Source organism: Myotis davidii, unplaced genomic scaffold, assembly GCF_000327345.1.
Source record: "Myotis davidii unplaced genomic scaffold, ASM32734v1 scaffold189, whole genome shotgun sequence".
NCBI classification, from domain to species: domain Eukaryota; kingdom Metazoa; phylum Chordata; class Mammalia; order Chiroptera; family Vespertilionidae; genus Myotis; species Myotis davidii.
Genome location: NW_006383017.1, coordinates 5,411,378 through 5,425,541, shown reverse-complemented (window position 1 = coordinate 5,425,541; position 14,164 = coordinate 5,411,378). Strand labels below are relative to the sequence as shown.

The 14,164-nt window shown below is 48.4% G+C and overlaps 1 protein-coding gene across 1 annotated transcript in view; it reads left to right on the top strand.

Moving 5' to 3' along the window:
- The first annotated feature begins 7,823 nt into the window (after positions 1–7,823).
- Positions 7,824–14,164, top strand: part of PRICKLE2 (prickle planar cell polarity protein 2) — a 52,610-nt gene continuing 46,269 nt past the window's right edge. Inside the window, exons 1-3 of the mRNA XM_006779154.2 lie at positions 7,824–7,855; positions 8,166–8,279; positions 11,789–11,926. Coding sequence (XP_006779217.1) covers positions 7,853–7,855; positions 8,166–8,279; positions 11,789–11,926 — 255 coding nt within the window. The 5' untranslated portion in view covers positions 7,824–7,852. The remainder of the gene's footprint in view (positions 7,856–8,165; positions 8,280–11,788; positions 11,927–14,164) is intronic.

Here is a 14,164-nt window from a genome sequence, read left to right as displayed (position 1 = left end):
ATCTAACACCGTTTGCTGTTGAATTAGTCGTCGGATGCAAGCAAAAAAGTATGTGCATGGGGGTGGGGAGTGTTTAAAACACTCCTCTTTGAAAACACCCCAAATGAGTTTTTCTTTCTGATTCTTTCTCCTAATCCTATGGGAGTTTAAGCATGATGGAGACATTGTTGAGGCACTAGATTTTAGACTGTTATATCCTAAATTACTTCCTGAGTAAACCCATTAAAATTATAATGTGGGTCTCCTGGAGAAACAGAAAGGAGCCAAACTTGGTAGGATTTTACGGCTTAGATGCCACTTAGTAGCACTTTTTTCCTATTGCTTGGGGAATGAAAGTCTGGCAAGTAGGGGCAAAATGAGCCAACAGGCCCCCCAAAGCAGCCCATCACCACGGCTCATAGCTGCAGTGCTACCTGATTGTTCTCCAGGTCCCCATTTGGGAACCAATATGCACATTTCATAAAAACCACCACGTGCTGCAAATTCAGGCAGCATCTCTCCTTTCTCTGCAGCACCTGCCTTCTGAGACCTCAGGCGAATTCTAGATATTGCCTCCCCTAATTGAAGTAGATTAACCGAGTATCCAAACTTCTCAAAGTGCAGGAGAGGGAGACTGTGAAATAAAGGCACAGCTTCTAGTTCAGTGGTTCTCAACCTTGGCTGCCCATTAGAATCACCTGGGAATCGTTTTTAAAATCCTGATTTCTGGGCCTCACCCTCGGGAAATTCTGTTTGTTAGTAATGTTGTGGCCTCACCCCATAACAAAGAATTTCCGAAGGATGAGGCCCAGAAATCAGGATTTTAAAAAGATTCCCAGGTGATTCTAATGTGCAGCCAAGGTTGGGAACCGCTGTTCTAGTTGGTGTCTGGGTTAAGATGGGCTTTTGTGAAACCTTCTGAGTGTGCCAGCCTGCTCTGGGGATTACACTCCAGGAGTTCTACCTTTAAACCTGTGGAGTCATGTTTCCTTTCCCCTCCAAGCAGTTTCTCCTAGTGTGGCGTGAGGTGTTATTAAGAATGCAGAATTCTGGCCCTACCTGGTTTGGCTCAGTAGATCGAGCATCAGCCTGCGGATCAGAGGGTCCCTGGTTCGATTCTGGTCAAGGGCACATGCTCAGGTTGTGGGCTCGTTCCCCAGTATGGGGAGTGCAGGAGGAAGCCAATCAATGACTCTCTCTCCTCATTGATGTTTCTAACTCTCTCTCCCTCTCCCTTCCTCTCTGAAATCAATAAAATACATTTAAAAAAAAAAAAAGAATGCAGAATTCTGGGCTCCTTTTCATACCCAGAAGAATGAAAATGAGGAAAATGTTCAGTAAGGTCCTCACATGATGCTGGAATTTGCTAGCATTTGAGAGCCATTGATGTATCATTTAGGAATTGCATTTATTTCCTAGTGAGGTTGTAAATAAAGAAATAGTTTATTTCTCTCACTGGTAAAAGACGTTCAGAGATAAGCAATCCAGGGCTAGTATGGTGGATCCATGGTGTAATAAAATACTTCCCTGCCCTAGCTGGTTTGGCTCAGTGGATAGAGTGTCAGCCTGCGGACTCAAGGGTCCCAGGTTCAATTCCAGTCAAGGGCATGTATCTTGTTTGCGGGCACATCCCCAGTGGGGAGTGTGCAGGAGGCAGCTGATCGATGTTTCTCTCTCATCGATGTTTCTAACTCTCTATCCCTCTCCCTTCCTCTCTGTAAAAAACCAATAAAATCCTATCTGATGATAGACAAACATGGTAATTGACCATACCTTTGCTACACCTCCCATTGGCTAATCAGCACAATATGCAAATTAACCACCAACAAAGATGGCGGCTAATTTGCATACTGCGGACAGGGCAGGACAGCGCCATCCCGCCTGCTCTGCCGCCATCCGGGCCTGCTATCTGCAACTCAGGGCGGCGGGCGTCTGTGTGCAACCCGACCTGGGGCGGCCGGGCAGTACAGCAGCGATCCGCCGGCCCGCCTGGGCATCCCGTGTGCGTCCCAACCCAGGGCGGCCGGGTGGGGCAGCAGCGATCTGTTGGCCCATCCGGGCATCCTGTGTATGACCCGACCCAGGGCTGCACCCCAACCCCTGGATCGGCCCTGCCCTGTGCTCGACCTGGGGAGGCAGGGCAGGCCCCAAGGGATCAGACCTGCCATCTGCCACCCGGGGAGCAGGCCTAAGCCAGCAGGTGGTTATCTCCTGAGGGGTCCTAGACTGTGAGAGGGCACAAGTGGGGCTGAGGGACACCCCCTTACCCTCCCTCCCACACCAGTGCACAAATTTTTGTTACTGGGCCTCTAGTATATATATATATTTTTTTTAAAAAAACTTCCTTGCTTAAGGTTACTTAATGGTACAGGGTGGCTGCTGGAGCTCCAGCCATTGTATTTACATTCCAGACAGGAAGCAGGAAGAAGGGGGAATGGGCTAAAATGGGCCTTTGCCAACTGTTTGGCACCCTTTAAAAGAGCCATCCTAGAAGTCACATGCTTATATATTATTGGCTAGAATTTATTCACAGGGTCACTCATAGCTACTAGCGAGGCGCAGAAATATTCTTAGCTGGGCATATTGATGGTCAGAGTAAAATGACGGTGTTCTTATTAAGGCAGAGGAAAATGGATGGAGGGCAGCCATACCTATCACAACTCCCTTACACCCTCATGCTGTGGTGTTGTGGAAAGGCTGTTTAATTTGGAGTGCATCGCTTTTTACTCACTGTCAGTTCATTTTGGACCATGTGTTGGTCATTTTGTGGAGAACAGCAAAGGAAAATGCTAATCATTTCTGCAGTCAGTCATACAAATGCCCTGGAAGTCTACTAGCTTTGTCTTTCTTCTTGATAAGGGAGGCTAAGACCTCCTCCATAAACAGGGAGAGGAAGAGCAAGCCAAGGCCAAAGGTGGTTCTCCCACTTCTTAGCTCTGTGCTGCTCAATCTGGTGAGTATACATACCAGCCTCCAGGATGCGGGCGGGGTTCACAAGATACGTGTGTAGAAACACTCTGGGCATAAGAACATTCAATAAATAAATACATTCATGGATCCCTTCTTCAAAGACGATGAGGGATAGTTGAATCTGAGATCAACCGAGAAAGTCTGACTTCTTTGTTGTGTTCCATCTTTAAGAAACCAAGGATGCTTTTGATACAGAAAATGTCCTCTATGAGCCCTTTCCCTAAGGAATTTTCATTCTTGCCAGAGCTGCTGGAACTCCCTGGCTAAAATGTATGTGCAGAGTTGGAAGGAGACACCCGCAAAATTGAGTGGGATTGGACACATGCCTTCCCCTCCTCTGGGCTTTCTGGGTCTCTTGGAGCAAACAGGAAGCCCACCATCTGCCTGGCAACCTCCTGGGGTTGGAGGGAGGGAGACCCTAGGGCAGTGGTCGGCAAACTCATTAGTCAACAGAGCCAAATATCAACAGTACAACGATTGAAATTTCTTTTGAGAGTCAGATTTTTTAAACTTAAACTATATAGGTAGGTACACTTAATTAGGGTACTCCTAAGGCTTAGGAAGAGCCACACTCAAGGGGCCAAAGAGCCGACCCCTGCTCTAGGGTAAGTCTAAACCTCTCAAATCCTGGTCCTCGACCACTGCAGGGACATTACCTGAGGAGCAGTTAGAAATGCAATTGGTGAGTCCCGCCCCAGGCTTACTGAAAGAGCAATGTGTGTTTCAACAAACCTGTCTGGGGCTCTGGTGCAAGCCAAAGTTTGAGACCCATCACCTTATATAAAGCACTGTGCCCACTTTTTAAAATTAGCACACTTTTCTCTCCAGTGAGGAGCCCCTGACGCCCTCCCTTCTGTCGGTGCCCGGGTAGAAATGCTGTCAAAAGTGCAAACAAGCCCGGTCTCTGGAACTGGGCGAGGCCTGGCTCTGCGGACGTTGTTTGCACACTGACTAAGATCTGACAGTCCGCCAGACAGACTGCAGGTACTGCCAAACCTTCCTGTGGGGAGTGACACCTTAAATAAAGGCCTTCAGCTACTTGGTTTTCATAAGCCAGTTTATTGTATTCAAAATGCTTTCGTGGGGTGGGGCGGTGGGGGCGGGGCTGGGTGTACCTAGTACAGCTTCACCCAGGGCAGAATCACGAGACACCTCTACCTGGGAATGCTTAAAGGGACCAAAGGTTCTAGAACATTCAATAGACCTGCTCTTGGAGCAATATGCTGTGTACATCAGTACACACACGAGGAAAAATAGAGATCAACATACCAGGTAATAGCTTGGTAATGATCATCACTGACAAAATGCGGTTGGCTTTGCTCATTTATTTGTAAAAATTACCAAGTGAAACATGTTGGGGCTAAAATGAGCAATCTGCGGGGTTCCCAGGGGTGGTGTCCAATTTAATTTTTGGAGCCTCAGAAAGTATCCTGGGTCTTTCCTCTGGCGTGTGTTCCGGGGCGTATAGTCCTGTTTTCACAGAGGATGGCAGAGGGCAGCGCATGCAGCATTTCTAGGTTCGGCCAGACAAATTGGGAATTCAAGAGCGTGGATTCTCCCTCATTCCCATCCATCCTCTAGTCCTCCGTGCTCAATAAAGAGCTTGGAAAGTCAGATCAATACCAGGTGGAAACACAGAAGTCAACATGAGAGGGTAGCTTTTTCTCCTGGACTGGACCAGGCTTGCAGACGGCTTGATCAACTCATTGTAAGTCAGATCACCTACAATAGGACACAGGGGTGATTCGGTAGGTTGTTAATGAATATTAGCTGATCTGTTTTAATAAAGGGGCATCCCACTAATTAGGTCAGTTTTAAAAGCATCCACTGAATTATTGTGAGAAAATATTTTAGCACATTCCATATATGAGGCATTATTGGAATACTGGTAGAAAGGACATTTTTCAAGGGTGGTAATCAGTGGGCTTGAATTATAAGAGACAACACAAGATGTCTGGCCAGGAAAAGTAGGCCTATGTTCCCTCTGTTGATTTAAGAATTCAGAGTCTAATATAGGCACCCCTATGTTCACTGCAGCATAATTTTCCATAGCCAAGATATGAAAGCAGCCCAAGAACTCATCAATACACGAGGGAATAAAAAAAAAGTGGTGAAACATATATACAGTGGAATATTACTCGGCCATAAATAAGAACAAAATCTTATCATTTATGACAACATGGATTGAGCTAGAGGGCATTACTCTAGTGAATTAAGTCAGTCAGAGAAAGACAAACACCATATGATTTCACTTATATGTGGAATCTAAAGAACAAAATAAGTGAACAAACAAAGGAGAAAGAGACTCATAGATATAAAGAACAGACTGATGGTTGACAGAGAGCAGGGGAATGGGGGGGGGGCGGTGTGCTGGGTGAAAAAGGTGGAGGGATTAAGAAGTACAAATTGGTAGTTACACAATAGTCACCGAGATGTAGATTACAGCATAGGGAATATAGCCAATAATATTGTAATAACTATGTATGATGCCAGGTGGATACTGGAACTATCAGGGGAACACTTTTTAAAGTATATGATTGCCTAATCTCTATGCTGTACACCTGAAACTAATACAAAAGAGTATTGAATATAAACTGTAATTAAAACATCAAATAATTAAAAAAAGAATTCGAAGCCTTGAGGATGGCACACAGCATACCAAGATGTTTATTTACCTCCCAAGAACCCCTGGCGTGCTCTGTCGCTGCATGTTGGGGACTCCTTTGCCCTCCAGTGTCAGGTGTGGGGGACTGCTTTCCAGGTGTGGAGCTTGCCCAAGATGGGCAGTCAGGTCTTTCTCTGGGGGATTTGGGTTTGAGCAAAGCTAGTCAGTGTAGGAACCGAGGTTGTAGAAACTCAAGTTTTATGGGAAACCTTAAGCTGTGAGAGGTAAGAAGCAAATATGCGGGGAGAGACGCCTAGAGGACACTGGGCTTGGAGCGATGAGCATCCCTGACCGATCACCTTTCAGCGGCAGGTTCCATTTCCTCGTGAGGCCCGGAGGTACTTCTGGGTTTCTGGAGAAAGCATCACACCTTTATAACAATTTTCCATTTTATCACTGCAATCAAACTAGCTCAAGTAGCATTTTATTCCTTGCCACCCTCTTGCTTAGACTGAGATGAGTGGGGAGGGGCGGGGTTCGGTCTAACTCAACAAGCTGACAGTGTTGCCCTCATTTTCAACTGGAAGGAAGTCCGGGAAGCCTCTGGATTGTTCCATGTGGAGTATGCCAGGCTAGATAACATACTGATTGCTGTACGTTCATGTCATGTGTTGCTATTCGGGGGCAAATGCTCTGCCCACGCTCTCACTGCATTGCCCCGATCTTCCAATGCGGCTTCTGCGTGGTTAATATAACTGGCTGAGGACACAGGCATGGAGCATGTTCGAGCCGGGCTGGGGTGTGGGTCTCCCTGGCCATGACACAGACGGTGCAGGGAAGACTCCACCCTGGGCCAGGCATGGACAGTGACAGAGAGGGCCTGGCTCAGGCGCTCGATCAGAAGGGCTCTCAGGGACTACTTTGTTCTGGGCAGTGAAGAGGGGGCTGTGTGAATAATGAGGGGGGCACAGCTCAAGTGAGTTCACTATCAAGTACCCACAGCGATTCGCTCGATGTCCGCATTTGTCCCTACTGTTCCGGAACCATCATGGGTGTCGTGAGAACTGCCAAGTGAGGTTGCAACAAGGCCTTTCTACCAGCAATTGTTTGGCTTGGGAGGCAAAGCCCTTCTCCAAGACACGGAGACGGGGTCTGCTTTTCATACCTGGCACTTACCTGAGGAGCCAGATGGTGCTGCTCCTCTGAGGGGCTCAGCACCAGCTTCTAATTTCCAAACGAACTCGTCATCTGGCCTTTTATTTCTTCTCTGGAGAGTGCCGGGAACCTGTGGGCGGCACAGAAGCTGGAGCGGTCCTCCCCTCCCAGGAGGTGGCTCCCCGCCAGGTGCCTGCGGGGAGCCTTGCAGAGGCCCGGCCTCCCCGAGCCAGCTGGTCTAGGACAAGACGTCTGTTTACGGTTGCCTTTGGGATTTGATTAAGAGGATGATATGCACATGATGGGGAATGGTTGCGATTATTTGTTAGGAAAATAAAGATGGCTGTCACATTTTTTAAGGCCTTGTCATTGCAAAGCCTTTCTCCCCTCTCTTCTACTGCTTACGACTTCCTTTCTGGAGATCAGAGTAGACAGCTGTTGTACCTCTTTGTCCCAGCATCCCCAAAGCGGCGTGCATATCCAAGACTCCCCAAACTCGGGAGTTCGACCAAATTTGTGGACTGTGACGAGCATGATGAACTTAGAGCCCCAAGTCTTCTTTCTTCCCTGCTGTTGAATGAATGCCTTGTTTCTCAAGAGCTGGTCATGATGCGCCTAGGAGGTAGCTGGAAAGTATTTTCCATGATGTCATCTGAGCGTGCGTGGTTTTTTGTTTGTTTGTTTGTTTGTTTTTGTCCCTCCTATATAATAGCATACCACCGGTTTGGGTCAGTTTTTCCTTTCCCTAGTTTTGCATGCAGCTGGATGACAGAATGTTTTCTTTCCTCAGACAAAAATAGGTGCTTGGTGCTTCCCAAAGTCATCGTTAGGGTTAACCTGGCTTAGAAAGTGCACGAATCTGCCCTGTCATCAGCAGGAGCATTCTAGGATGGACAGAAATACTCCTATTACTGACGACTTTTCACTACACGCTCTGTATCCAGATTCAGGGGCTCTTTCTGACAGATGGGAGCTGCTGCCTGTCCTCTCACAGGGCTCAGGGCCTGGAGGGCTGTGCACGTAGGAGGCGGCTGAGGGATGTGAGTGCCAGAAGCGGGCTCTGACTCCAGCGCTGCCAGGGCAGGCACTGACAGATCCCGCTGGCTCCGGAGGCATGTTACACGCTGGAGACGAGCAGGGAAAATGGTAAAGTCAGCTCCGGAGCCGGAGCCGGAGAAAGCCCTAGCCTCCAGGTTCGCCGGCATGGTTGCCAATTTCTCTTCTTCCAGGAGAGTTCGCTGGCTTTTGTCTTTTCTTTGGAGAGAGAGGGAAAGCCCCCAGGAGCTGGGGGATTTGCTGGGCTCTTTCCTGAAGAAGGAGTTTCTCTGCTGGCAGTGAGAGACGCATGCCGCTGTGTTCCTCGCAGGGTGGGCCGGCGGGACATAGCCTGTGTCCTGCTGTGGGGAGCATCTCAGACAGCGGAACGGCCGGTCACCTGTGCACTTTTCACCCTCAGGTTCACCAGTACTACAGCTGTCTCCCAGAGGAGAAGGTTCCTTATGTCAACAGTCCCGGGGAGAAGCTGCGAATCAAGCAGCTATTACACCAGCTGCCGCCGCATGACAATGAGGTAAGGGGCTGGGGGGCCTTAGGGAGCCTTCCTTAGAACCTTCCCCGAATATCTACCTACCTCTCCACAGTTGGAATGCTGTGATCACGATCTCCAAAGAAACATTCTGGCCGTTTAGCTTAGGTTTTAGCTTCCTTAATTAGAGCCAAACACAGCTCTCAGACACCTTCTGGAGAGCATTACCAAAAAGCAAAGTCTCCGTATGGGCTGGATTCGCCTGGCACTGCTAGCACTCTGAGGTTAACCAGGGAGCACGAACGTTTGAAGGCAGATTTCAGGCTTTCTTAGTTGAAGAAGAATGGGCAAGGCTGGTCTCCAGAGCATCTGGGACGGTTGAGATTCCCTGGGCAGTTCAAACCCTGCAAAGACTTGTGACTCTTGAATTTTCAGCCTCATCTCACGTTAAATGAGTGCGCACATTTCCCACGCTCCACGGCAGCAGACGTTATGTGCTCAGATGTGCAGCTCTGAAAATCTGTGTTTTTGTCGTTTAAAGTCCAACTTGCTGAGGCCACCCTTTGCACCCTTGAAAGTCTGGCTTGCAGGCTGTCCTGTTCTCTGAACCCACACCCACAGCGCTGTGAGCAGGCATTTATCTTGGGAGATAAATTGATCCTGAAGGGACATTTGTAAATATGCTTTTAAAAGCTCCTCATGCTTGAGGGGTTTAGATTAGTAAACTAACCATTAATTGTTAAGTATCTGGTTTGTGAAAATTGTAATCCCATAGAATTGAATTGTCCACTGAACTGGATTACATTTTAAACAGAAACACGATTTTCGATTGAAAAGAAAGATAACCCCTTAGTGAGACACCAGCGACCCACTGTCCCACCCACAAGCTGGATCCCAGAGAAATGACTGAGTGCTTTCTAGTCTTTACCTCCCCACATCTGAAAGAAAAGGGTAAATCAGGAGCCACGAAAGTGCATTTGAATAAGTGATAAGTGGAGCAAAAGCTTACACGCTGAGGCAGCTCCTAGAAAGAGGGCCGTGATTCCCTTTCCTCGTGTTCACCCGCTTGGTTTGAGCCACAGCAGACGTCCTTTAGAAAGTGTATAAATAATGCTTCCTCTTTAAGCTGAGAGCAAACCTTGTAACCTGACGCCCAGTTAACTAACTTGGAAGTGAAAATGCGGGTTTTTACAAGCAGGAGGGGTGTGCCTGTCTTTAAAAGCTTATCCATAAAGTGTCAGTAACCATATAGTCCGGGTTGCTGGGGGCCCTGGGTTCTCTCCCAGGGAGAAGCATCCGCATGAAGACGGTTTCTTTTTCTGTTAACTTTTTACGTGACAGAGGGGCCTGATCCGCTCTGTTCTGCTTTTAATGGTTTATTCTGTGTAAGGTTAACTGTGGTTTCATGAAAAGAGACCTTTCAAATCCCTCCTTCCTGCTGGTGAGAATTCCTTCCGTGGGGCCCGGAGGCAGTTTCAACCATTTAGATGTGGCCCTGTGGGGAACAAAGGGTGATCCTAACGTAAACATTTGATCATTCTTTTTTTCACCCAGAGAAGACAGTTTTGATATCTGCAGCCGCCCTGGTTTTTAAATTAGGACGCACCAGCCTAGTTCAAAGGCCCCCTGGAGCCCTCTGGCTGACAGGCATCTGAGCATCTCAGTTAACCTTCTGATGCTCAGATTATTCTGAAGTGAGGCAGGCGGTGGGGTTAGGGCACTGTTTGCCAAAGTGTGGTGGGCACGGGACTTGAGGTGGGACACGGGCAAGGCAGTGTGTAAAACTGAACCATGTAATGAGAGAGCACTTCCTCGTAAGTTGTATTTCATTCCTCATGGATAGTGAAGGGAGAGACAGTTCAGATGGGGCAGCAGCTGTAGCTTGGAAGCTGCAGCATTAAGAATCTGCATTTTGGGACCTCCCACAGCCAAAGGTATCCAGGTAGAATCTAACCATGTGGTTTCATTCTCATTCTATTTAGTTTATGTTCGCCCTCTGATTTTTACAGGTAATACAGGTTTGCCGTTTATAATCATAATGTACTTTCTTTTTAAATAAACGTAGTCAAGTTTTAAAAAGTGAGTCAGTCAGTGTTAAAACAGTAGTAAGTGTTATCGGTGGAAGTGGGGTCTCCCTTTCCTCACTGAGGGCTGGGGGTGGTGTCCTTACATCTCGAGAGAAAGACTTTTCTGAAACTCCCACGGGAGAATGAGTGATTTTTCTTTGCATGAAATTACTGGGTTTCCAAAGTCCCCTTTCCCTCAGTCCAGTCCTGGAAGAAGTGTAGGTGGGGCTTCAATAGAGCTAAATCCAGAGCCAGTGTCTAGCTTTCCTTCCATGTTGGAGCTGGGTCCACTTCAGCATCAGGCTAGCTGCCGTCCATTAGTCCATTGTGTGTGGGGAGCGCATGGTCGTGGGCCATTTAGGGGAATGCAAGGGAGCCCCACAGCCAGGAGCCAACCAAACACACCAAGAGCTAGAGAAAACGAGAGCCAAGAGGAATGAAGAGAGCGAACTCCTTTGTTCAGGGGACCAAATATCCCAAATGTCATGCCTTTGTGGTGGCCATCCCTGCCCTGGCCAGCGACCTGCTCCCAGGTGTGACTAACAGGAAAGCACCTGCAGTAGTCACCCCCCAACTTTACTGAGCATTTGCCTGTCACCCCTTTGCTGGACCACTGGGGAGTGTAAGGTTTTAGCTTCTGGCGAAACTGCCCAAATGACATGCCCATAATATTTGGCCTTCCCTTTGCTCCTCTCCTGTTATTAATAATTTTCCTATTATTAATCACAACAGTACCATTAAGTAGGTAATAGTTCAAGACTCTGACAAAATTCTCGAGGTGTGCAGACGTAAGGGAAGAGATGGAAATACGGGATTGAATGTCTTTGATGCCCCTCCCTTACTTGTGTGTCTGTGTCTGACAAGAAGGATCATAGCTTAATGCAAGTTGATGCATTAACCAAAGCCCAGCAGGTGGCTTTTTCCTCTGACTCACAGAGGAGCAGGCAGGGACTCCCATGAAGCAACACAGATGCTTTTGAGCTAACTCTTCAGTCTCCAGCCTTTGGTTCCCCATTTTCCCAACAATGAGTTGAGAGAAGAGAAGCTATGAGCCCACCGACAATGGTTCTGGCTCGCTGGCCAGGGGCCGTCATTGGTGTCAAGGACCACTTACCTGGGCACCCGGCCATGAAAGTATCAGGACCCCACAATCAGTTTGAAGATGCAAATCCATTTGAAAGAAGGAGAAAGTCTCAGATCTGGGAGTGGTGGCTCAGGGTGGGGAGCAGAGTGAGGCAGTGAGGATGAGGAACAGCTACGGACCTTCATCCTGCCTGAGCCTTGGGCTCCAGAGTTTGGTGCCTTTAGTCAGCTCCTTTAGGTAGGGACTCATTTCAGATGTCCCCAAGCCTGGCCGTGTTCAAGTCCAGGCCAGGACCCTGACACCAAACAGGAGCGCGTTTGCTGAGAAAACTGAGGCCTGAGCTTTGGAATCCTAAGGGGACGAGCGAAGGGTGACTCTTCCCTGCCACCTCTGTGTCCCTGCAGGTCCGATACTGCAACTCCCTGGATGAGGAGGAGAAGCGGGAGCTGAAGCTCTTCAGCAACCAGAGGAAGCGCGAGAACTTGGGCCGAGGGAATGTCAGGCCCTTCCCAGTCACCATGACTGGAGCCATTTGCGAACAGGTGAGCTTGGAGGCGGCACTGCCCGGCTGGCTTTCCCCGGCCTCGCCCGTCATGCTCACTTTCTGAGTGCCGCTTGGGCCAGCCGCTGTTCTGGGCAGGGGGATACAGCAGTGAACAAACATTTAAAAGCTTCGTCTTGCCCTTGTGAGGAGTTATGTTCTAGGGCAAGTCAGACAATAACATAAATAAGCAGGATAGAAAAAAATACAGCAGGGAAGGGGTTAGGAAGTGCTGGGAGTGGGGGTGGGGTTGCCATTCTCATAATGTGGCTGGGCCTCTTAGTAGGTGGCTTCTGAGCAAAGACAAGCCAGAACTGAGAGAGGGAAGCACATAGGCCTTGGGGAGGGGCAGCGGGGACAGAGGGGACAGAGGGCTCACAGGCCCTGAGGCAGGACATTCCTGTCGTTTGCAGTGTGGCAGGGCGGAGGGCAAGGGCCTGGGGGTTAAGTGCCCATTGGAAAGAGTTGCTCCAAGGATTGACATATGCTGGGTTTATATTTTAAATGCGTCCTTTAGAAAGTGGAGTTTGCCTGGACCGGGCCAGCCTCTTTCCCAGGACCGTGACATTTACAGGGTGGTAAATGGTCATCCGCTTGGTTTGAGGGCTCTTTAGCAAAGTGCAGGAAGGCCCCTGCATTCTCCCTGGGACCTCACTGCTTGAAGCGTCTGGGTTTGTTTTTCTCCTGCTCTCAGGGGATGGCGGAGGAGGGTTTTAAGGAAAGCAGGACAGTGGCAATTGCTCTGGCCAGTGGGGCCCAGTTGGTCGGAGCGTCATCCTGTACGCCGGAAGGTGACAGGGTCAATTCCCTGCCAGAGTGCATGCAGGAGGTGGCTAGGTTATGGGGTAACATTAGTTAATAAAATTATATATTTTTCAGCTCCCTCCCTCTCTCTCTCTCTTTTCCTCTCTCTCTCTCTCTCTCTCTCTCTCTCTCTCTCTCTCTTTTCCTCTCTCTCTCTCTCTCTCTCTCTCATCAATTGAAACAATAAAAAGAAAGCAAGGTGGTGGGAACGCAGCCTGTCTGTGTTCACCCTGCCAAAAGCCTTCTGTGCTGACTGTCATTTTCAGCACTTTCCTTAGCCCTGTGCGTTTTGTACCGGCCCGTCTAACTGCCTAGCTCTGAAGCAGGGGTGGGGAATGTCCAGCCCGCTGGCCATATAAGGCCCCAGTAATCATTTGGTCTGGCCCTGGCCCTGCCAAGGCATTAGGAGTGAGTTAATTAAATGTTTGACCAAATATAGGAGGCTAATCTTTAAGTTGATATTTTTGTATGGCCTGCGAATGATGCTAGAAATACCCAGGTAACCCTTGGCGGAAAAAAGGTTCCCCACCCCTGGACTAAAGGGGCCGGTTCATGTGCTGGAGATACGTGAGCCAGATCAGAGACAAGAAACCAAGATAATACCGGAGGGGGCAGGGTGACATTTGGGATTTTTTTTTTTGTTTTTGAGATTTCAGAGGGATAGAGTAAGAAGATTCAGGTGGATAGAATGAAGGTAATACTTCATAGGGGAGCCAAAGGACCAGATTTTTGGCAGTGGGGTCTTCATCCTTAAGACCCACCTGGAGATGCAGGTCATCAGCGGTTAAGATGTGGGACTCAGCTCAATGCAGGATCTCTGCTGCTCCCAGAGGCAGCCCAGTGGGGCTCACCTAAGACAGAGGAAGGTTGGGCATTTGTGAGAAGATGTCAAAAGTCGGGCAGAATAGTGACAAGCGCGTGGAGACAGAGAGATGTAAGTTTGACTCATGCTTCTCTCAAATGACATTGGCCATGAATGGGGATAGCATATACCTGTGTCATAGAATGATGTTGAGATTAAATGGGATTCTGTATCGTTAAGGTAATTAAATAAAGAGGCCATTACACTGAGGTGGATCTAGTACTTTGTACGGTAGCAAACCAAAACCTAAGCCAGAATCAATGTACCAGAACCCAAGAAAACGAAACTTAAGAACAATCAATCACAAATTCGAATCAGGCTTTCCCAAATAAGATGACTGCTTAAGTTGCAGCCACTCAAAACACTGCTTTCTCTGCTTCTGCCTCTTTTCTGTAAGAACCTGCCCCCGACCTCCCATCCGTGGGGCGCACCAACCACCTCCAGTTTGGTGCTGCCCAACACGATCCAGCATTTGCTCAAGTAAACTCTTGAAATTTTGAATGTGCCTCAGTTTACCTGTTAACAGCATGCTACCCCAGTTCTACTAATGTTATAAGAGGAAGGGTTAGTGCT